Source organism: Trichechus manatus, unplaced genomic scaffold (assembly GCF_000243295.1).
Source record: "Trichechus manatus latirostris isolate Lorelei unplaced genomic scaffold, TriManLat1.0 scaffold00007, whole genome shotgun sequence".
Lineage (NCBI taxonomy): Eukaryota > Metazoa > Chordata > Mammalia > Sirenia > Trichechidae > Trichechus > Trichechus manatus.
In genome coordinates, this window is record NW_004443943.1 from 21,429,505 (window position 1) to 21,454,621 (window position 25,117).

The 25,117-nt window shown below is 32.7% G+C and overlaps 1 protein-coding gene across 2 annotated transcripts in view; it reads left to right on the forward strand.

Moving 5' to 3' along the window:
* Positions 1 to 23,203, forward strand: part of HELLS (helicase, lymphoid specific) — a 42,143-nt gene extending 18,940 nt beyond the window's left edge. The window contains exons 8-22 of one of the 2 annotated variants that reach the window (XM_004369952.2): positions 2,730 to 2,957; positions 3,347 to 3,529; positions 4,141 to 4,284; positions 6,530 to 6,726; positions 8,449 to 8,545; positions 13,304 to 13,465; positions 14,723 to 14,862; positions 14,946 to 15,084; positions 16,374 to 16,457; positions 16,536 to 16,655; positions 17,611 to 17,727; positions 18,085 to 18,244; positions 19,319 to 19,415; positions 19,498 to 19,574; positions 22,635 to 23,203. In XM_004369952.2, the coding sequence (XP_004370009.1) occupies positions 2,730 to 2,957; positions 3,347 to 3,529; positions 4,141 to 4,284; positions 6,530 to 6,726; positions 8,449 to 8,545; positions 13,304 to 13,465; positions 14,723 to 14,862; positions 14,946 to 15,084; positions 16,374 to 16,457; positions 16,536 to 16,655; positions 17,611 to 17,727; positions 18,085 to 18,244; positions 19,319 to 19,415; positions 19,498 to 19,574; positions 22,635 to 22,729 (2,040 nt within the window). In that variant the 3' untranslated portion in view covers positions 22,730 to 23,203. The remainder of the gene's footprint in view (positions 1 to 2,729; positions 2,958 to 3,346; positions 3,530 to 4,140; positions 4,285 to 6,529; positions 6,727 to 8,448; positions 8,546 to 13,303; positions 13,466 to 14,722; positions 14,863 to 14,945; positions 15,085 to 16,373; positions 16,458 to 16,535; positions 16,656 to 17,610; positions 17,728 to 18,084; positions 18,245 to 19,318; positions 19,416 to 19,497; positions 19,575 to 22,634) is intronic. The other variant, XM_012557760.1, reaches the window with a different exon arrangement.
* Positions 23,204 to 25,117: the final 1,914 nt, after the last annotated feature.

Sequence of the window (25,117 nt, forward strand, 5' to 3'; positions counted from 1 at the left end):
GTTGTACCAGTACCAGGCTGTTTTGACTACTGTAGCTGTATAGTAGGTTCTGAAGTCAGGTAGTGTGAGTCTTCCAACTTTATTCTTCTTCTTCAGTAGTGTTTTACTTATTCGGGGTGTTTGAGAAGTTTTGATTTTCTTTTTTTCTGTTTTGTGTAGAGAGGTTGCCTTGTTATCTGAGTATTCACTATTCATGTCCCTACAATTAAAAAGGGAAGCAAAAGTAATTAGTACACAAAAATATTCACTAGTAGATATGAACTTCAAGAATTGATTTAGATATCAAAGATTAATATAGTAGCTTGGAAACATTCATGGCATGATTATAAAATGAGAGCTATTCTATTTGGCTATCATAATTTTGTCTAAAATTCATGCCATAACATTACCTTGATTTTCATTCTTTGTTCAGTGTAAGAATTAGTTCATTGTTACATTTATAAGCTAATTATGTTATATAAAAATAGAAGATTAAGCAAGCTTATTTTTATAATATTTCATTACATTTTAAAAGCTAAAATCTCAATCTAATCTTTTACCACTATTTACTATGAAATTTTGGCCTCATTTTAATAGGATTTACTTAAGTTGTCCTCATTTTAAGCGGATTCACTTTTAAGTTGTCCCATTTTTATTACAGATAATTAAGATTTCTCTGTATTTGCAGAGCTTTGGAAACTCTTTATCCTCTTTATTTCATACTCTCAATGTTGGAGGCTTTTCATTGGAAAAATATTAGCCATTTTTTTTTATTCTATTTAAAAAATTTTTTTAATTGAGGTATACTTTACATATTATTGGAGCCCTGGTGGCATAGAGGTTGAGAGCTCTACTGCTAAGCAAAAGGTTGGCAGTTCGAATCCACCAGCTGCTCCTTGGTAACCCTACAGAGCAGGCAGTTCTACTCAATCCTATAGGGTCACTATGAGTCGGAATTGACTTGTTGGCAATGGGTTTTACATATTATTAATGCACAGTTCTTAAGTGTTCATTTTGACAAATGGGTATACACCTGTGTAACCACCATTCAATACAAAGTGTAGAACATTTCCATTTTTGAAAGGTCCCTTTTACCCCTTTTCAGTCATTTCTTCACTCCCACATCCAGAGGCAACTGCTTTCTGTCTTCTATGGTAAATTGGTTTTGCCTGTTTTATTACAGCTTTATACAAATGAAATACAAGTATACTTTTATTTCCTGCTTCTTTTATTAAACATAATGTCTGATATTCATTTATGTTGTTGGGTGTGTAGGTCTTTTTTTTCTTTTTTATTGCTGTGTAGTATTCCATTGAATGAATATTATACGTTATTTATTCATTCTCTTGTTGATGGGCATTTAGATTGTTTCCTGTTTATGGCTGCCATGTGTAAGGCTGCTGTGAACATTTATGTGCCAGTCTTTGTGTGGACAAGTTTTCATATTTCTTGGGCATATGTTTCTAGGAATTGCTGGATCATATGGTAGATGTATGTTTAACTTTATAAGAAAGTGCAGATCTTTTTCCAAAGTGATGACACCATTTTATTCTCTCACCAGCTGACTGTTGTCAGTCTTTTTAATTTTAGTCATTGGCATCTTGTTGTGGTTTTAATTTTCATTTTCCTAATTACTAATGATATTGAGCATAATTTCATATTCTTTATGGCTGTATGCTTTGTTTTGTAAAATATCTGTTTGTATCTTTTGCCCATTTTATTGGGTTTTTCTATTATTGGTACATATGAGTTCTTTATATAATCTGGATAAAATTTTCTTGTCAGGTTTTTGTATTGTATTTTCTTTGGCTTGCCTATTATTTTCTTAGTGATATATGTTTTTTATTTGATTTTGATAAGATGTATAACATAAAAAATGTACAGTTCAGTGACATTAATTACATTCTCTATATTGTGCTATCTATTTCCAAAAGATTAAAATCACCTCAAACAGAAACTCAGATTCCCTTCCGCAATAACTTTTCTTCCTCCTCCCCCAGTTCCTGGTAGTTACTAATAAGCTTTTGTCTCTATGTATTTGCCTACTCTAGGTATTTCATATAAATGAGATCATATAAGATTTGTCCTTAATGATAACTTGTAATAAGCAGAAGTTTTGAATTAATACTTCAGTTTATCTCTTTTTTTTTTTCTTTTATGGTTAGTGCTTTTTGTGTCTTGTATAAGAATTCGTTGCCTGTCCCAAAGTTATGAAGATACTGTTTTCTTCTACAAATTTTATGGTTCTAAATTTTATGTTTAGGTCTGTGCTTTCATCACACATTTTTTATATAGGGGATGATAAAGGGCTTAAAGTTCATATTTTTCCACTTGAAGTTCCGATTGTTCCAGCATCATTTTTAATTCTGCCCCTTTGCCTGTAATGAAAGTAATTCTTAGATGAAAGTACATTTTTTTTCTTTTTTTCCATGGACATTATCTATTGAGATTGAGATGTGAGCCAAGGAAATAATTAATGAATTTTGGGATAGCACATTTTAGGAGTTGAGTAGTTGGAAGGGAGGGACAGTTCTAAACGTCTTTCTAAAAGTGTGTGCCTGATGATGGTCTTAATCTGTAAGAGTTATTCTCAGAAACAAAAACTTTTAATAGCTTTTCATTTGTAAAGTAATGAAGGTAACTGTCTCTAGAGTAAATTTTAATTAGTAGTTACATTTTCTGATTAATTGGAGTGGGTTTGAGGAAACTGCATTATGTACCAAACTTCTAATTAAGCTTTCTTTTTATAGGATGAAAGCTCCTCTTCTACTAATCTCTGTGTAGAAGATCTTCAGAAAAATAAAGATTCAAATAGTATAATTAAAGACAGATTGTCTCAAACCGTTAGACAGAATTCTAAATTATTTTATGACCCAGTTCGGAAATGTAATGGACAGCCAGTACCCTTTCAACAACCAAAGCACTTCACAGGAGGAGTAATGCGGTGGTACCAAGTAGAAGGCATGGAATGGCTTAGGGTAATGAATTGTTATTTTAAATATGTTAGTTCATTTCTATAATAGTCTATTAATGTGATATGCCAGGACTTTAGTTACTCCTTCTATGTTTCACTATTATATATAAAACAAATCCTTGTGGGTAAATACCTTTTGTTTCTGATTTCTTTACTCAGTAAATTTTTAGAGGTGAAAAATTATCTTGTTACTGGCTACTAACATTGTTATAGCTTTGATAAAGGTTTTTCTACAAGTGTTAGAACTTATGCTGTTACCAGGAATGTATGAATATGCCATTCTATCATAATTGTCATCTTTGAGTATGATTTTTAAAAAGAAGAAATAAACCAATGCTAATTCAACAAGTGTTTTTATTAAAGTTTAAATACAGTGTGTATTATTTCGTCCAGATGCTTTGGGAAAATGGTATTAATGGCATTTTAGCTGACGAAATGGGACTGGGAAAGACAGTTCAGTGTATTGCTACAATTGCATTGATGATTCAGAGAGGAGTACCTGGACCTTTTCTTGTCTGTGGCCCTTTGTCTACACTTCCTAACTGGATGGCTGAATTCAAAAGATTTACACCAGAAGTAAGATATTTTTTTATGTTAAAATATATTATCGTTTCACATGTTTTACTCTGTTTTGTTGGAACTAAATTATAGATCTCCTACTATAATTATACTGATTTTTGATTAAGTACTGTATCTTATATGAGTTAATTTTTAATTTGAGCAATACCCCACTTTATCTGGAAGAATAGGCACCGCTTACCTCAGACATCTTGCCAAAAATGTCCGTAAGTGATTTTCAGTGCATGTGGATGATTTGATTCACCTGAGACAAACTTAGGTGGAACTTTAAAAAAAACTCCGTTTATTCTTTTATGGTGGTTTTTTCCCCGGTACACATACATCCTTGCCTTATGAGAAGTAAATGATATTTCAGAAGTAGCATCCTCATCTGACTGTTCTTGTGATTTGTTTTGTTTTTATGAGTTTTTTGTTTGTTTTCTTTCATTCACCCAATGATCTGTTAGAATTGCTTGACTCATTTTGTTATAGAAAAATATAAATAAGATTAAGTCAAATAATTTATCTTGTTTTGTGAGGAAATGACCTGTATCATTTTTTTTTTATTACGTAGTTGATATTAATATTCTTTTCTAAATTTTGTTATAAATTTGTATCAAATCTTTTAGATTCCTACTATGTTATATCATGGAACCCAGCAGGAACGTCGAAAATTGGTAAAAAATATTTACAAACTGAAAGGGACACTGCAGATTCATCCTGTGGTAATCACATCATTTGAGATAGCTATGAGAGACCGAAATGCATTACAGGTACAAATGGTCTTCATTGGTTTCTTTGTAATCTATAAATCATATTTTTCTTAATTCATTCTACTTCTCACTATCCAGTAACATTTAATTTTTTTTTTTCTTCTGATAGGATAGATTGTATTGTGCATATTCCTGTGGTGATTGGAGGCTTATATTTGAGGTGAAGGTTACAGTCTAATGATAAAATTAGAGCCTATGGCACTTTAGCCTCTTACCATAGTATAATTTTGTATTAGAAACAGCCAAGCATAGAGCTAATCTCTGAATTTATTACAGATATGTCTACGACGTGTACCTTGAGTATATGGAATTTACTTAACCATTTTACTTATTGTTATTCAGTAAGGATAGAATATTTGAAGACAAGTATTTTAAGTCTCTAGCTTATGGAACTATAGGGTAATGTTTCCATGTACACATTTGTCTTGATGTTGTAGCTCTTTATTAATGCTCAAATTATAATAGGAAAATTGACTTTTCTTTCATTGCTTTTCTCAGTTCATTTATTGATGTTTTGAATTTCTTTCCCACTGCTCCACCTATTTCACAGAGTTCTTTACTGCTTTGTTTTTCCTTTGGCTGACCATACGATGATCTTCCCTGCTGAGTGCAGTCTTCTATAGTTTTTCCTGCTTGAATGAAATCAGGAAAATAAATAATGGGTTCAGCATAAAATCAAAACATACAGATCACAAACAGAATAAATGTGGCTTGCGTAATCATCACCAGTATTTATCAAATTTTACTTGTGTCCTAGTGGAACTTTAGAATATGATTTGGAGAAATCTTAACTCAGGAGATTTTACAAAGAATTTGTGAATATGTGTAGCATTGAGAAGTATTAAAACCATTTCTTTACAGTAAAAGTACACTGCTTGTAGAAAAAAGTAGTGAACAGAAAGATTAAAAAGCACCTGTAATTCGATGAGAAGTAACTCCTGTTAATACATAGGTATAATTTATACATAGGATCATATTATACATTCTTTTTTGTAACTCCAGTTTTCTTCTTAATAATATATTAAGAACTTTTCAATTATTTTGCTGTCCTCACCCAGCCCATATTGAGAAACAGATAAGCTTCCTTGTCAATTCCATTTGCCACTGGCTAGAATTTTTCTAGTCTTCCTTTTTATTGAGCTTATGTTATCATTTTGAGGCTCTTAGCTGTAGAGGATGATGAGAGTGGGGGTGCAGGACTCCTGTGTTTGCATGGCAGCAAAAGTATCTGACCCACTTAATAGTTTTTCAGATTCATCATCATTCCTGTTTCCTAGGTTTTTCTCATTTCTTTCACTTATTTATAAAGAATATTTTAAATTTTTTTCTGGCATCTCTAGGTAAGTGTCTTGTAGTGAGAGATTATTCAGGTTTTTGGTTTGCTATATTGCCAGAAAAATAAGTTGCTTCCAAATAGTTATTTTATTATAGATGTCATACGTATTATTTAAACAAATTGTGGATAAGAATGTATGAAGTAAAATGCAAAAGATGCCCTATTTTATACCCTCCCCCAATTTGCCAGTGTCATTATCCAGGGATAAATACCTATTATTGTGAGTTTGGTATTTTTATTTCTGGAAGTACTATATATTTCTGTATTTTTGCACAATAAAATAGGTAAACTATTAGTTTGCCTAATCAAGGTAAAGAGAGAAAACAGATATTCAAAGGAGAAATTAAAACAATTTTCATGACATCTTCATGAAAATAAATGATGGCTTTCTATGAAAATTTAAATCCTAAAATCAGCTCCAGAAGAAAGGGAAAACCTAAACAAACCTATAACTGTATAAGAAATTGAGAAAGTCATCAGATTAAAAGGGCGTCAGTCTCGGATACAGCCTTCAGGAGTGAAAATTCTAATGCTATTTAATGTTTCAGAGCATTTGGAACTAGTGAAAGCTTCCAAATTCTATCCAAACTTGACAAAGTCTATAGCAAGGAAAGCTACAGATTGCTTTGGCTGAAGCATGTGAATGAAGAAATCTTAAAAACAGGTTGACTTCAAATATTTCACGAGCTAGTAAGGTCTCTTTTGGGAAAACTAGTATAAGTCAGTTACAGGAAATCTATTGATTTTTCTTATTGATGAATTAAAGGAAAATAATTATCTCAATAGTTTCTGAAATATTTTCTAAAATTCAGTATCCAACCCTAATAAAAGATAGAAATTTTATTTTTAAAATTGTTTTTAGGCAAAATTATGAGATTATTTGAATTCTTCCATCAATTCATTTTCTAGCATTGCTACTGGAAATACTTAATAGTAGATGAAGGACACAGGATCAAGAACATGAAGTGCCGTCTTATCAGGGAGTTAAAACGATTCAATGCTGATAATAAACTTCTTTTGACTGGTACTCCCTTGCAAAACAATTTATCTGAACTTTGGTCATTGCTAAACTTTTTGTTGCCAGATGTATTTGATGACTTGAAAAGGTAGGTAAGCCATTTACTTCACTGTTTTCTCTATTTTTCTGACTCTCAGAAAGTTTCTTCTAAAAAAAAAACTTTCTTTTAGTTATAAATTAATTCCTTTCTTCTAGGTAGATGAATTAAAATGATAGATTTTTGGCAAGTTCTTGTGGTATATATGTTATACTTTTGAAACAAATTATATGAGATCAGATAAAGATTATTAAGTTTTTATTTGCATTGATTAATTAAAGGAATACTGTTGAATGCTGCCTCAGAAAATGTTTTGATGATAAGGCTTTTTGTTTTCTTAACTTTGCAAAACACTTACATGGATTTTTCTTATTTTATTCTCACAAAACAGGATAGATAGGTCATATATATCCCATATATCACACACAAGGAAATTTGAGGTGTAAGGTTGTTATAATATATAATTAGTTAGTACCAGGACCAAAATTAAAACTAAAGTTTCAATCTAGTTTTCTTTTTGTAATAGAAACTATGTTTGAATCTTATATCATAAAAACAAAAAAATAAGCATTTTCAAAAATAATTAATATGCTCAGAAGGGAAGAGGAGATAGTCTTAGCAGAAGTTAAATAATTAAGATGGAAAAATTATCACAAAATCAGGAGGTCAGAAGAATTGACATACTTGTTTTGGCATCAATGAAGGAAAAAAGCTAATTGGATATGAGAAAGTAACTTCTAATGTCTTATCTCGAGAATGTATTCCAACTCTGATTCCCAGATGCTGGCTCAAGGCCAGGCTGCCTTATTTATTGTCACTGGGGAGCTTTTATTAAAGGACAAGATATCCAGGTCCTATCTCAGACCTAAGGAATTAGAATTTCAAGGTAGGAACTGGGAATCTTAATTTTTTAAAATATTATTTAGGTGAATCTGATGCACAAATTTAGGAGTATCTGGTCTAACTACTGCCATAAATGTTGTTAGCATTTTTTTGCAATTGGATTTGCTGACAATATAGTGTTATCTAGTACAGACTAGGAGTTAATGGGTGGTGCAAAAGATTAATGAGATTGGCTGCTAACTGAAAGGTTGGCAGTTTGAGTCTACTCAGAGGCACCTTGGAAGAAAGGCCTGGATATCTACTTCTGAAAAATCATCCATTGAAAACCCTGTGGAGCAAGCACAGTGCTACTCTGTCTGACATCAGGTCGCCATGAGTTGGTATCAGCATTTGGTTTGGTTTTTGGTTTAGTTTAGACTGTGTTCTGCATGATTATATTTAATTGCTCATTTTAATAGTTTTTCTTACATTGGGCTTATGTAGATGTTTTTGTCAAGCTATGTGTATGTTGAATTTTTAAAATATTTGTGTACTAAGTCATATTTATACCTGTAGAGACAGACCATATGTTTTCAGAGACAGTTCTCATTTTCTATAATTTTATTAAAATGTTTTATAAAATGTATCTGAATGTTTATTTGATTTTTATACTATTGTAAGACTATGTGAATATATTTATAAATGAGAAAAATGTCCCTTTAAGATCACAATTCTTGATTGTTCAAAAAATGTACTTTGTTTGAATGTGTTCGTTTAAATTCAAATAAAATCCAGTTAAAAAATTGAATCTAAGGATTAGGTACAGCAGTATCCATGCCTCATAGTATACAGATTAATGTAAAATTAAAAATGTAAAACGTGTCATATTAATATAATTGAAATTATGTAATAGGTTAACTTGTAATCTTTTTTTTTTTTTTCCTTTTCCAGCTTTGAGTCTTGGTTTGATATCACTAGTCTTTCTGAAACTGCTGAGGATATTATTGCTAAAGAAAGAGAACAGAATGTATTACATATGCTGCACCAGGTTTTGACTTTTTCTTATTCTTCTGCTTACTATATAGGCTTATAGAATGAAAAAAGGAACCTTAAGAGATCACCTCTCCAACCCCTTTGTAGTAAAGATTTGAAAAATGAGGGCTCCAAATTTAATTGATTCTCCTGTCCCTTCCCCACTCCCAGAGATCCCGTGGCTTTATGGGAGACCTTAAGTGCTTATCCAAACTTTACCCTCTTCATGTATATCCATTTTCTCCCATAATGGTTACTGTTTATGTTTATAAGCTAAAAAATGAAAATGTGGTTTTTATGCAGTGTTTGACAAGAATCCTTGCTGGTAATTTATTTCCTTGCACAGCCCATGTCTAATCAGTTATTTCTTATATACTTTCCTCTCTGCAATCCCCACCTTATCCTACCTAGCTTTACTTTAGGCAAACATAATCTTTCAAAGTCTCTTCGGCATTTTCGTATGTGGGCCTCAAAAGCTTTTCCACTGTGCTTTGACAGTTTTCCTCAGAACCTTTATAATTTTTTCTGATTTTTAAGTTTGTATATACTCTTGATAAAAATGTTAAATAGCATAGAAGTGGAGGGTAAAAATATCCCTTCTCCCAAATCATACTCCCTAGCAATATATTCTGAATGGTGATGTTTTGTTATATGCTCTTCTATGCTCTTCCCTGTCTTTGTATAAACGCATAACATGTATTTTATGAGGGAAAATATTTTTGAAATAAAACTGTTCCTTAAAATCTTTTTAAAAAAACATTAATATATCAAAATCAACTTTCCTCAGTACATGTAGATTTAACTCATCAGTTTTTAATAGTTGTTTCATATCTCATTGTGTTATACTGTAATTAATTTTATCTATCTCTAGCTGTGTAAAAATTTTCCCCTATTAACATAGTTATAGTATCTATAGCTATTACCACATCTTTGCCGTTTTCCAGTTATTTCTTTAGAAAAGAATTCCTAGAAGTAGAATTTCTCAGTCACAGGGTTTTCAAAATGCAGGCTTTTAATACATATAGTGAAATTGCCCTCTGATAGGATTTGTGTAATATATACTTCCACAGAGAATGTATGGAAATACTTGTTTGCCCAACATTCATACCAACTTTGAGGATTAGAAGTCCTTTAATATGTTTCTTAATGATTTATAATAACTCTATATTAAAGAGAGGTCATTGGTCCTTATGTTGCAAATACTCTTTCCCCTCCCCACTTTTTTAGGTAAACTTTGTTTATAGTTTCTTGTGTGTGGTGTTTGTGTGAGTGTATATGTATGTGTTGAAGTTTTAAAACTTCCATGTGCTAATAGTTGTTGATAGTTGTCCTTGAGTCAGTTTGACTCATGGTCACCTCGTGTGTGCTGAAGAGTAGATATGTTTTGGCGAGACTTATCATTATTATCATTGTCATCAGTACTTCAGTCTGCTTAGTATAACAAAGTGAGGGCTTTGCTATTAAGTTTCTATATTTAAAAAAATTATAAGATACAACTATTGGTCTACTCGTCTGGCGCAAAAGAGAAAGAAGGAACCCAAAGGCTCAGAGAAGAAACTAGTCTGTAGGACTAATCATCCACACGAACCACGACCTCATTTACCCTGAGACTAGAACTGAATGGTGCCTGGCTACCACTACTGACCATTCTGATGAGGGCCACAATAGATGGATCTGGATAGAACAGAAACAAAATGTGGAACAGAACTCAAACTCTTAAAAAGTCCAGACCAATTAAGACTAGAGGATTCCCCAAGACTATTGCCCTGAAATACACTTTAAACCTTGAACTGAAACTATCCCCTAAAGTCACCCTGAGGTTAGCTAAATAATAGATTGGCTATGAGCCAATTTTATGAAAATTAAAAAATATAACCTGTGACTACTTCACACATTTAAAAAATCATCTATATGAGACCAAATGTTAACAATTACTCTGAAGCAAAGATGAGAAGGTAATGGGCAAGGAACAGTTACTGGAAATGAATGAAGCAGTCAGAACAGAAATAATGAGAATGTTGACACATTGCAAAAAATGTAACCAATGTCACTTGAACAATTTGTGTATAAATTGTTAAATGGGAACCTAATTTGCTATGTCAACTTTCACTGAAAACACCATAAAATATTTAAAAGAGTCAAGACAGAATCTATAGAATTTGACACTTACAGGAGACCTCAGAGGACATCCAGTTAAAGCCTTCTTTCCTATACAGGAGTCCCTTTAAAGATATTCTGGCAAATGATTATTCACCATCTGATTGGACATTTGTAGTAACCATTATAGTTGATTATATCACAGGGAGGCTCATTGGATTTAATTTTTTATTATAAAAATTTTCAAGTTTACATTAATATGGAGATATAATGAACTTTGTATATTCATCCAAATTCAACAATTTATCAAGAATGGTTGTATTTTTGGAGAGCTCTAACGATAGGAGATTCATTGGTAGAATTCTTGCCTTCTGTGTGGGAGACTTGAGTTCAGTTTCCAGCTAGTGCATCTCAAGCACAGCCACCATACGTCTTTCAGTGAAGGCTTGTATGTTGCTAGATGCTGAATAGGTTTCATTGAAGACTCTGGATCAAAATGGTCCCATTCCATTGTGCTTGGGGTTGCCAGGAGTTGGGCTGACTGTGGCAGCTAAGAAAATTCTACGTAATATTGTGCTTCAGTTTGCCTTTCTATCTAACTTTTATGCATTACTTCTAATTCTGCTTTATGGAATTACCTGAAAAAAGTATTCAGAATGAATTTAGATTAATTGGAGATAATTTTAAATCCCTAGTATGTTTTCTTAGTTAAGCTTAATATCCGTAGGTTTCTCACCTGTTTTTTACATGAAAAGGTTTTTAAATCTGTTAATCAATAGCCTTTAATGTCTCACTGACTTGCTAGAGTTGGTGAGTGCTCCTTTTAGAGTAGATTACAACAGATAGAGTATGAATTTTACAGAGTGTAGGGATCTTTCTTGTGGCCATCTTGCAGTTTAAAGTCAGTTCTGTGGAAGATATTGAATGTACTTGTATTTTTTTTCCATAATTTTTTGACACATACTGTATCTAGATAAAGTCATCTCTTACAACTCAAAAGCACCATCCTTACAATATTAGACTTAGTTTTTTTGTAAGTAAAAACTTCAAAATTGGAACTCTTGCAGTCTGTTTGCTAATTTTGTTTTCATTCTTGCAGCTGAAAATCTGAGAGCTTTGTTTATATCCATGATCTTCATTTTTCAGTCTTAAATATGCATTTAGTTGATTTTCTTGTGATTAACCTTTAAAATTATCTAACTTACGGAAAACTATAGAGTCTACTTTGGTACTATTAGCATTAAAAATTTTTATCCTTCCCAATATACTTTTTTTAAAAAAATTGAACTCTGCAGTATTGATCAACATATTACAGTTATAGTGCCTTCTGCAGTATTGATCAACATGGTACAGTTATAGTGCCTTCATAAATATTTTTGACTCTTTTTGTAAACTTCTCTAAACTTACTGTGTTCATATTTCTCCCTTACATTAATAGCCAAAAGCAATGTAACAGGACTTTTTAAAACAGTATAGAAAGTTAGAAAATGAAAAGTAAGTTACTATCCCTCCTGCTGCACTTCCTTTTCAACTCTTTAAATGTAACTGACGGTCTCTTATTTGTGTCTGTCCTAGAAAGTATGTATATACCAGCAAATATGTATGTAAATGATCCTATGTACAAATCCTCCAATAATGTATGAGTGACTTTTTTCCCACATACTTGCCATTATTAGATAACATCGGTCTTAATATTTGTCAGTATAAAACAGTATAGTTGGTGGAAAAATGTATATCATTGTTTAGATGTTCTTAAAGATCTGAGCATCATTTAATGGTTTTATGGAACATTTACTTTTTTTTTCCCCTGTTAATTACCTATAAATATATGTTTCTGGGCTAGTGTCTCCAGATACATTTTTATTCTTAAACCAGTGGTAATGTTCTCTGTTTCTCTGGTATAGTCTCTCTGTGGCTTGCCCTGTACTTGGAGGGTAGGTTGTAACGGGTATAAAATTTTAAATATGTCTGTATATCCTTAAAGGCCTAGGCAGTTTAATAATGATATGATTATTGTTTCTATGTTGTTCTACTTAGAAATGTGTTAATCATTTTCTATCACTCCAGCTGATGAATGAGAGTAATTTTAAGCCTGAAGGTCGAGAACTTATTGAAGGAAAGTTTCATGTTTACAGCTCTGCTTGGTTTTTTAGTAGTCTATAATGTCACTCTAAAACTTAGGGGCTATAACTGAAAATTCTTCTGTTTAGCCCTAAGAAGTATAAAACCAAGAGAAACCCAAACCCACTGGCGTCGAGTCGATTCTGACTCATAGCGATCCTATAGGACAGAGTAGAACTGCCCTGTAGGCTTTCCAGGGAGCGGCTGGTGGATTTGAACTGCCAGCCTTTTGGTTAGCAGCTGTAGCTCTTAACCACTACACCACCAGGGTTACCTAAGAAGTATAAATATTACCTTATTTGTCCTTTTTAAATTATTCAAGAAATATTCTTAGAATTTTTGAAAAAATTATATTGTGAAATTCTACAATTGCTAATACTATGAATTTGTCATCTGCTGGTCTGGTGTAGGAAAATTTCAAGGAGATGATGTTTTATCTTACCTTTAGATACTTGATAATATTTACATAGAAAAGGTAAAGGGGTGTGTGGGGAGAGTTTTCTCTGCAAAAAACAAGAAAATTTCATATTTGTATTTGTTTATGTTTAAATTTTAGATTCTAACACCTTTCTTACTGAGAAGACTGAAATCTGATGTTGCTCTTGAAGTTCCTCCTAAACGAGAAGTAGTGGTTTATGCACCGCTTTCAAAGAAACAAGAAATCTTTTATACAGCCATTGTGAACCGTACCATTGCAAACATGTTTGGATCTAGTGAGGTAGAAAGAGTGAATTTGAAATATACTATAAATGAAACTTGGCGTAGAAAGTTTCATGCTTGATTTCAGTCTTACGGTTTATCACCTGTTTTCAGGATTTGTTGAGGATAAATTTCTAGTTAAGGTATAAGGTCAATAGTAAGAGTTGTCCTAGTAATTCTGTGTTCTTGATGAAGTTCAAGCTATGGTCCATGCACTAACTGCTTTATAATCATCTTGGATGCTTGTTAATAATTTAGATTCCTGTTGCAGATTAACTCTAATCGTGCTGTCTGGAGATGACATAGTAATAAGCACACAATAGTCTGAGAATCACTGTACTAAGGGCTTGCCACTAGACCAGTCCTTTCCAAATACACAAGTCCTTTATGGGAGGTTATAGATAGCCAAGAAAATTAATACAGTACTCTATTTGAAAGAAATACGCACTTTAGTCACCCCCATATTATAAGAGATGGGGTTAGAATGTGATTATCTTGTAAGAGAACATTAAACAAAAAAAACCAAACTCGTTGTTGAGTCAATACCAACTCATAGTGACCCTATAAGACAGTAGAACTGCCCCATAGGGTTTCCAAGGAGCAGCTGGTGGATTTGAACAGCCAACCTTTTGGTTAGCGGCCGTAGCCCTTAACCATGTCTCCACCAGGGCTCCAAGTGAACATTAGAAGACTTTTATATTTTGTTTAGATGTCCAGATTTTTTATTATACTATAAGCTTATGTATTTATTTCAAAATATGTATGGCTGTGCATTTCTGTTTAGTACAATAATTGGCCTCTTTCCCTTTTAATCATAATTAAAAGGAAGGATCTGACTTCTTGGCTATTAGAAACTTAGTTGGCTATTGTGTAATTTCATTGTGATATTAAGGCAGTCTAAAGAAATGCTGGTTGTAATGGTAGATTTCTAGAGCCTTAGCTTACCTCTAAGCTGTTAAATGCCTTTATACAAGTTCAAAACAGTTTCATCCATCTTTAATTTTCTCCACTGAGATGTGAGGTACTTACTCTCAGATGTTGTCATCAGTGTTAAAACAATTAAATTTCACACAACATTTGCATTTAGCTATAGATTATGAATTTCTGATGTTGTGCTATTGGAAATTACTAAATTTAATGATGATGAAAGACATTTTTTCTTTATATCTTGAAAAAATCATTTTGTACATAAAAATATTTTATCCTATTTTGTATCTATTTAGAATTGAAGAGAATAGCTTTTTAAACACATATTTTTTATTTTGTTTCCTTTTAGAAAGAAACAGTTGAGCTAAGTCCTACTGGCCGACCAAAACGGCGAACAAGAAAGTTAATAAACTACAGTGAAATAGATGATTTTCCTAATGAATTGGAAAAATTAATCAGTCAAATGCAGCCAGAAGTGAACCAAGAAAGGTGTGTGTTTAAAAATGAATTAAAGTATTCTTCAATTGTGATATTCACATTTCCCATATTCATGAATTACATGTTTTTGGTAGAGCTGTTGTGGAAGTGAATATCCCTCTAGAATCTGAAGTTAATCTGAAGCTGCAGAATATAATGATGCTACTTCGTAAATGCTGTAACCATCCATATTTGATTGAGTATCCTATAGACCCTGTCACTCAAGAGTTTAAGGTAAATACCATTTAATAATTTACTTTGATTTCTGTAACTTTTTTATATTGAGAAAAGTTTTATTTTGTTTGGTTTGATTATTGTTGCTTAAAGTCAGTATGGTTCTGTTTGCCATATGAAGATTGTAATCCTTTCTCCAGTAAATGAGATAATTTTCTCCCCTCAAATTTAAAGAACCTTATGAAAGTTAGCGTGCAGGTCAATTTCTGTGTGTAACCCAACTAATATTTTTATTTACATATTTTATGTGAACAGCTAAGAAATAATCATCCTTATTTTAGAGTGAAATTGAAACTAATTTTTTTTGTAAAATAACTGATTTCTACTCTGCCTTTTTTTACTTGATATCTCTTTTAGACGTAGTTGTCACCATTTCAATATTACTTTTTGTTAATATATTATGAAAAGGCAATCAAGTTAATTTTTCAGCTTGTCAAAATCACCACCAGGGTTTCAGCCCTGGCAATATGGACATTTTGGGCCGGATAATTATTTGCTGTGGAGGTGCTACCCTGTGCATTGTAGGACATTTAGCAGCATTTCTGGCTTCTACCCACCAGATGCCAGTAGTTCCACTTGCCCCAATTGTGACATCCAAAAATGTCTCTAGAAAGTGCCAAATGCCTCTGGGGGCAGGGCATGTGTGTGTGGCAGAATTGCCCCACTTGAGAACCACTGGCCTATAGTCTTTAATTTGAGTAAAGAAGATAAAAACTTCCTTACTCAAATGAAAGTATTTTATTTATACCTCTCTGACAGTGTGCTTCTGTAGAGATTTACAGTCTCACAAACCCTACGGGGTCATTATGAGTTGGAATCGACTCAAAGGACGGTGAGTTTGATGAGGTAATTGGTGTTTCACCAGAATATGAAATGTTTCATTACCCTCAATTCTGCTTATAAGCTTTTGTTTTTTTAATTTCCACTAAGACTTCTAGCAGTAATTTTCATACACGTTTTATTGTTTTAAAGAATAAACCTCAACATATACGCAGTATTTTTGAACATAACGTTCTCTTACACGAAGCCTTTGGGAGAGGGTTGAGAGGATAGATCAATGTTGTACTTGTAGGTAATTTTGTTTTTGTAAAATAATTCTAATGTATGTCTTTCCTTGTCCTCTGATAAAAAAAAAAATAAAAACATGGTCAGTTTTTAAAAAGTAACATATTGATTATTTGTTATTCCAAGTCAGACTGTTCAGATGTCTTTTATTTTCACAAAGCAAATGGTTAGTAATTATAGTGATTATTTTCTCTCTCTCTTTTTTTTCTTTGCCCACTTTTAAGATTGATGAAGAGTTGGTAACAAATTCTGGGAAGTTCTTAATTTTGGATCGGATGCTGCCGGAACTAAAAAGCAGAGGTCACAAGGTGGTACTTTCAATTGGAATTTTGACTGTCCATCTGTTTGTTAATCAGTATAGATACTAAGATGTACTTAAATTTCAGGTGCTGCTTTTTTCACAAATGACAAGCATGTTGGACATTTTGATGGATTACTGCCATTTTAGAAATTTCAACTTTAGCAGGCTTGATGGATCCATGTCTTATTCAGAGAGAGAAAAAAATGTAAGATTTCCTGTGTCATTCATAGCAGGTTCTTTTTTGTAACTCCTATTTTGATATCTGAGGTATTGTTTGACAGATAGGTCCACAACTTTATAGGGAGATAGAAAAGAACAAAAACTCTGGCAAGGTCAAAAATAGATAAGCATTTGATTTAGTACTAGTAAGTTTTGAGTTTGATTCTCAAATTATGTACATCTTCTGGCATAACCTTACATACTAATATCCTACTTAACCATCACTGTCAGAATATTGGGATAACAGGAATTTTTTTCTCTAACATTTTGGCTTCCCCTACAACATTTTATTATGAAAATTTTCAAATAATACGTCAAAGTTGAAAGAATTTTACAGTGACCACATATATATCTGTGTAACACGTAGAATCTGCCATTAACACTTTACTATACTCGACGGCAGTGGGGTTTTTTTTTTTTTCAATACCTGTTTTATCACATATCTGCCTAACAGACTATTGTTGTATACATTCAACATACTATCCTATTTTTTGATGTGTTTCAAACTAAATTACAGATGATAGTACCTTTCTTCCTGAACACTTAAACATATTTGTTTACAGTTTATTTTGGCTTTTGGAGTGAAATTTACATAGCCTGAAGTGAATAAAATGAAGTATACATTTGCTAAGTACACCACCCAGGCAGCCATTATTCATTTTTTTTCACCATTTCTTTTTAGCCTGGAATTTTTTTTTTTATTTTATTCTCCCTTAAACATCCCATGTGATGCATGGTTTTAACAAAGTTGAGATCTTCATAATAAAATAAGTATTTGGGAAATAAATGAAGTTAACATGAACAGTTTTTATTAACAATTGTTTGGCCACATTTGGATAAACGTTTAATAATTGTAATTAAAAGCAATTTTCCCCCAGTCTTGCTGGCGGAAGTTTCTTTCTCAGTTCCTTCCTTAATGTTTACATCCTTTTTGCTTTTAGATGCATAGCTTCAACACAGATCCAGAAGTGTTTATCTTCTTAGTGAGTACACGAGCTGGTGGTCTGGGCATTAATTTAACTGCAGCAGATACAGTTATCATTTATGATAGTGATTGGGTAAGTTGTAAGTAAAGTATATTTTCAGCAATACGCTTATTGTATTTCCATTCTAAACTTTTAATCTTACCTTGATAAGGTATCAAATTTCAGCTAAGAATCATTTTTTTAAATTAAGTTTTATATGTACAAAAACCTAAACATGTTTCTTTTTGAGTATTTAAGAATTTTTTTGTGTTGCCAAGGGTATATATGGGTTGATAATTTTATCTATGAAGCCACTCAAGAAATCTTAATTTAGACACCATTAATAAGTTTCTGATTGGATCATACATTTTGATTTTACCCACATATCATGAATTCAAATTAATTTGAACCTAATACTGTTATAATACTATTTTCCTTTTTAATTTTAAGAACCCCCAGTCTGATCTTCAGGCCCAGGATAGATGTCATAGAATTGGTCAGACAAAGCCAGTTGTTGTATATCGCCTTGTTACAGCAAATACTGTTGATCAGAAAATTGTGGAACGAGCAGCTGCTAAAAGAAAATTGGAGAAGTTGATCATCCACAAAAGTAAATAACATTTATGTAGTACTTTTTTGCTTCAATTTTGTTGTATGTTGTGAGTTTTTGTTATTTTCTTTATAAAAGAAATTTTCTCAGTGCTTCTTGATACGGCAGGTTTTAAATAGGCACTGGGGAATTTGGAGCTGTTAAAGGCCTACACTAAATTGGTGACCATAAATACAAAAAGAAGAAAATTAGTGTCTAGATATGGAGTAGAGAGACAGTTAAATGATCAAGGATTATCTTAAGGTGCCATATTCTAACTTGTCATGGGGAGTATTTGGCATGATATTAATAGGTATTCCTGATAAAATGTTTACCTACCAAAAAGCTTTAGGAAAACTTCCTAAAGATTAATTTCACAGAAATTTTATAAGGATTTTTTTTAATGCTGACAGTATTTTATTGAGGTATTATATGCATATAATAATATCTTTAGTGTACAGCTTAATGAATTTTGACAAATGTATACACTTGTGTAACTGTCATCCAGATGAAGATAATGGACTTTTCCATCATCCAAGAAAGTTTCCTCATGTACCCTTTACTGTTATTCCTTCATGTCCCCCTGCCCCCACTAGAAGGCAACCACTATTCTGATTTCTGTACATTGATTTAATTTTTTGTTAACTTCATTCATGGATTCATTTGTATGAATATATTCTTTTTAGTCTGACTGATTATAGCTCAGTGTAATATTTTGAGATTCGTCTGTTTTGTATCAGAAGTTTGTTCTTTTTTAATGCTGAATAGTTTGTTTATCCATTCTCCTGTTGATGGATGTTAGGGTTGTTTCCAGTTTTTGGTTATTGTGAACAAGCTGCTCTGACATTCTTAGACAAGTCTTTGTGGACATATGCATTTATTTCTTCCGTGGTCATAGGGTGTGTTTATGTTTAACTATAGGAAACTACCAGACCTTTTTCCAAAGTGTACATAACCACCAGCAAAGTATGAGAGTTTTAGTTGCTTTTCAGCTTTGTCAGCACTTGGTTTTGTCTTTCTTTTTTAATGCAATCCATTCTGATAGGTTTTTAAAGGGAATTTTAATGTTTTGAATTTCTTGATAATTTTTTCTAGATCATTTCAAAGGTGGTAAATCTGGATTAAGTCAATCTAAGAACTTCTTAGATCCTAAGGAATTAATGGAATTATTAAAATCTAGAGATTATGAAAGGTAAGATTTTCTTTTAATTTTAGAAAAATAATTCGTAGCTTTGATTTATTCATATAGACTTGAATATTTTGTTTTTTTCTAGGGAAGTAAAAGGATCAAGAGAAAAGGTCATTAGTGATAAAGATTTAGAGTTGTTGTTAGATCGGAGTGATCTCATTGGTAAGTATTTCTTCTGTGTTTTTTTTTTTTTTTTTTTTTAACAGAAACTTTGAAACACATACCTAAGTAAAGGTAATAGTGTAATGAGCCCCTATCAGTTATTTACCCTCAGTAGTTAACATTTAGTTAATCTTGTTTCATTGCTGTCTCTCTTTTGTTTTTTACAGTTTTCAAATACAACCTCAGATATTATGACATTGTACCATTAAATACTTCATTATTCATCTTTTACTGAGAACATGTTTTTAAATGGAACCGCTATGTCAATTATTACATTTAAGAGAAATGACACTGACTCTTTAGCATTAACTACTGCCCAGTCATCTCAAATCTTTTTACGGTTTGAATTAGGATCCAAAATTTATAGATTGTTATCTCTCTTCTATAACACCTCCCCACTTCTGTTTTTCCATGCCATTGATTTGTTGGAGAAACTGGATTATTTGTCCTATAAAGTGGCACCCATTCTGGAATTGGCTTATGTTTTTCCTTGTGGTATCCTTTAACTTGTTTTTCAATCTCTATTATTTCCTGTAAACTGATAAATAGCTCTACAGACTTAGACTTAGGTTCCATATCTTAGTCAAGAATGTCAGTGTTTTGTTCTCATATTTTATATCGTACCATGAGGCACATGTCAGGCTTCCTTATTTTTAGTGAGCTAAAATAGATCAGGAGATTCAGGCTGATCTTAATATTGATTGTAAAGTTCCCCGTCAACCTTTGTTTTACCTTATGGTTTTAGCATCTATTATTCCCTTAAGGTGGCACAGTGGTTAAGAGCTACGGCTGCTAACCAAAAGGTTGGCAGTTCGAATCCAGCAGCCGCTCCTTGGAAATGCTATGGGAGGGTTCTACTCTGTCCTATAGGGTCGCTATGAGTTGGAATCGACTTGAGGGCAATGGATTTGTTGTTTTGTTTGTATTTCCTTAAGGATTGCAAAATGGGGATTTTATCTTATCATTTCTTCAATAGCTGGAATTCATCTATTAAGAACTTTCCCTTATCTACTCTTTGGTTATCATGAGATACAATCCATATAGGAATAGCATGATGAATGCTTGATTGCCCTTTTTTTTCTTTATCAAATTTTAGATGTCTTAGCAACCTACACTGGTGACCAGTGAGTTTTTACTTACTTATTTATTTTTTTAGTATCATTATAAGCTCATGGATTTTATATGTTTGATGTGCTTCAGTACAATATAGTCATTAATATTTTCCTCACATTATCTCACGTTAGGTTCCTTAACATTGGCATCTGTGTGCTTTTGCTATGACCTCATTTGATAGCTTCACTGATGGCACAACAAGATGTCCCAGACATCTCATCTTGTAAATTTCCTACCCCAGACCTATAATCTACCATTTTTCCAAGGAGCCTTGGTTCATTTTTGTAGTAAGGTGTTATTCGCTCCACACTGTAAAGTTTTCAGTTTGATTGTGCTGTTCCATGGAGTAATAAAATAGTATCTGGATTGTAAAATGGGGGCAGAGATTACTCTATATTCACTTACACTTATACGTAACTAGTATAATCATAGAATTTTAGAACTTCAAGAGACTTTAATGATTTGTGTAGTTCTGTCCCTTCACTTTATAGTTAAGGCTAAGTCCCAGAGAGGATCGTTAACAAAGGGTAAAAGAAGGAGAGAGAGAAGAAAAATTATCTCGTTTTTTTACAGAACCGTACCAACTACTAAAGGTAGTAGAATGATAGAGTTAGAAATCACCATTTACCTTTTCCTGTGAAATAATTGATTCAGGAAAAGCTCATCAGTGAGTGCTAAAAATTAGGTGAAAAGTTGGGGAACAGGATATTCACATGATGCTAATGTGTTGCACATAGATTACTTCAACTAACAGAAAAGGAGAATATGTATCTTTATGGTGGGGAGGTATGGTGGATACCACCTTAAATAAGTGACCAGATTTAGCAACACTGATAGTGTACAACCTGATGTGATGCAGTATGAAGTATGCAGCATCACTTATGAAGTATTCTTGTAAAAAAATTTAAGTTGAATCTAATCAAGCGTTTAGACCTAATATCTAGCTTACAAGAAATATGGGGAAATGTGGAATAAAAGTTATATGACAGCATGGAGTATCCAGACTATGGAAAGTTCTGTCAGACAACTAGCCTGGACTCTTAGAAAATTCATTGTCATGAGAGGAAAAAATGGAGGACTGTAGTAGATAAAAAGTGACTAAAAGTTATAAACAAATGCAATATGTGAACTTTATTTGAATCCTGATTTAAAAAGGGGAAAAAGCTATAGGAATTAGTCTTGGGGCAAGTGGGGAAATTTGAATGTAGATGATACAGAATTTTAAATTTTTAGTTGTGATAATCATGTTGTGGATGTGAAGGAGAATGTCCTTTATCTTAGGTCTGAATGCTAAAGTATTTAGGGATATAGTCATTGGTACACTATGAGCCACTTGGTAAGTACAGCCATTTCTAAAAATTAAAGTTTATAAACTTAACAATTACGTAAATTTTTTGAAAACAAAGATAATATTTAAAATATTTAAAACTCATCACTTTCTAATTATATTAGAACATATTACTGTTACCCTATATGGTGCAAATGCTATATAATGGTGTGCTGAAGTGCATCTTTTCCCAACTCTGCGTTCAGTGATGTTATGTTGTTAGCCTAAAATTGGTGATGGTAGTAGGAATATTTATACTACAGAAATAAGCAAAAGGTACAAACCAGGGCTTCTTTTTTTTTTTTTTTTCTTTAAGAGAGCTCATGATATTTGCATACGGCTGTACATGATCCCTTCAACTTACTTTCAGATAGTTCATTTTTAAATTGAGTTGTTTATGTTCTTATTATTGAGTCATAAAAGTTTTTTATATATTCTGGATACAAGTTCTTTATCGGATATGTGCTTTGCAAATATTTTATCCATAAATAAAGATAAAAGACAGTCCTACCCCCCCCAAATATTTGCAACATATAACAGATAGGAATAGTATTCTTTTAAGATTCTTTTTTAGATTTTTACACTTTTTAAAAAAGTACTTGTTTTGATATTTTCCTTAGGTCAAATGAATACCTCAGGACCTATTAAAGAGAAGATGGGGATTTTCAAGATATTAGAAAATTCTGAAGATTCCAGCCCTGAATGCTTGTTTTAAATTGGAGCTAAAGAATGGCTCTAAAAGTTCTTGTTTACATCTAGTGATTTACCTATATTTGTTTTGAAATCCAGATTCTCTACATTATTCTTTTGATTACTTGTATCAGTTTATATAATGTAACAATACCATTGTATACATAATAGATGGTAATTTTCTGAGCCTTATTAAGAACACAGAAGTATTCATATTAAGTTTAAAAGATTTTCAGTTAAATTTTGAGACTCGGTAGTACTCTTGGGTACAGGCTGATGTGTACACCACCCCCAGATTTATACAGTCTTCCTGTGGAAGTTGAGTAAATGTCCCTTTCTTTAGCAGTATAGTTCATGGCTTTTGGTACTTCATTTATGGAGTAGGCTTTTGATAGGGGAGATTGGGATTATGCTTTATGTTGTTGAAATAAGAAATTTTATGATTTTAGGGTCTATTTCTATAAGATCATTTACCAAATAAATGTTCATTATAAGATGATCTCATCGAATTCTTTTTTCAGGTGAAATTTAGCAAAAGACTTGACTAGTCAATAGTGAGATTCAACATTATTATGCTGACTTGTTTCACTGCAGTACACACACATCATAAAGATTTTAATTGGACATTGAGTTAATTACATATCGGAGAAAGTGCAGGGTCTTGACAAAAAACCAGAAATTGGAAATGGTAGTAGTATATCATGAAAAACAAGAATAGAACAAGATAAAAGAGGTCCTGAAAATTAGTAAGAGGAGGGGTAAATAGAACCAGAGAAAAGAAAACAAGACCTAGAAGTCTTAAGTACAGTATTTTTATGCAAATAACACACACCTTCTACTTTTACTTGCCAACAGCTGTCTTCCTATCCCGTCCAGGTATTTTTGTAAATGCCTTTGCAAATTTTTTTTTTAAACAGCAACATGTAAAAAAAAAAATTGGCTTAGCAGGACTTACGAAAATACCTGAGGGGAGGGAACGGTTGGCAAACAAGTGTAGAGGGGGTGCATTATTTGCATAAAAACACCTAATGCAAAGTCTATAATAGAGTAGGATAAAGGGCAAAAGAGAACAATGTAGATTTTATATGAGAAGGTATCAGACAATGAGAAGAGAAGTTCTGAATACACTCTGGGAGAGGGGAAATGCTTCTTGAACCTTACGTTTATACGCTGATTGTTTATCTCATGGGAAAATGTTACTCTTGTTGCCATATATATTTAAACGTAGATCAGATTTTCTGTGCCTTAGGATAATGGACCCAGGACTCAGTAGAAATCCCTGTAGAGGGTCTGGTGGAAAGGACTACAATAAAGAACTCACCCTCCACCCTGCCCTTGGCGCTTTTTTCCTCTATTTAAACCTTTCCTTCTTGGCCCCAGAAGGCACACCCATTTCTCTATGCACACTCTCTTCTCAGTCTGGAAAGCCCTTCTTCCTTCCATTGCTCACGAAAGCTCACAACCAGTCATGTAACCACTGAGCCTCCTCACTCCTGTATCCCCAGTGCCCAGGGCAGTGCCTAGACGGGATTAGGGGCTCAGTGCTCCATGCATATTTGTGGGAAGAATGAATGAATGAAGAAAAATCCTGGAGATTCCCACATAATGTTCTGCTGACTGAGCAGGTAGGTCCATTAGAATAGCTTAAAATTGCAAATGCAGAATAGTGAAGTAATTTCAAATGTTAATATCAGATGATCATGTAACATTAGAATTTACCACTTTGGACTACAAAAGAGCCTCAAACTTTAAAAAAATTAAATAGTGTAATGGAGATTATTTTTGTAATTTCATTTCAGGATACATAGAAACAATGTTTGAAGTAAATAGAACAACTGCTTGGAAAGTTCAGAACTTTCCTAAGTAATCTGGATCAAAGAAGCCACCAAAAACACTTTTGCAGAATACTTTGAAAATAATTAACAATGGGAACCTATCAATGTGTAGAATTAGAGGTAGCATTCAATGAGGGAAATTCATACTGTTTAATATACAAGAAAACTTAAAATGAGAGTGTGAAAGTGAACAATAATGTAGCTTAGGGAGTTAGAAGTTGAAAAGGAAGCAAGGAAGACGGCAGTGGAAATAAATTTTAGTACAAAGTGTTCTGGAGCTCTGAAGAACAGAACCCTGTAAACAGTTTACGAAAATCACACCCTGTGCGGTCGTCATTTCTGACTCATAGCGACCCTATAGAACAGAGTAGAACTGCTCCATAGGGTTTCCAAGGCTGTATTCTTTACGGAAGCATCTATTGCATGCGAAGCAGCTGGTGGGTTTGAACCACTGAGCTTTCAGTTAGCAGCCAAGCGCTTAACCAAGGTTCCTGTAAACTTAGAGGGTGGCTATTTTTCTTTTGTTTGCTTTTAAAGAGTGAGTGCAGAAATACAAGTTTGAAAATTTGAAAGCATAA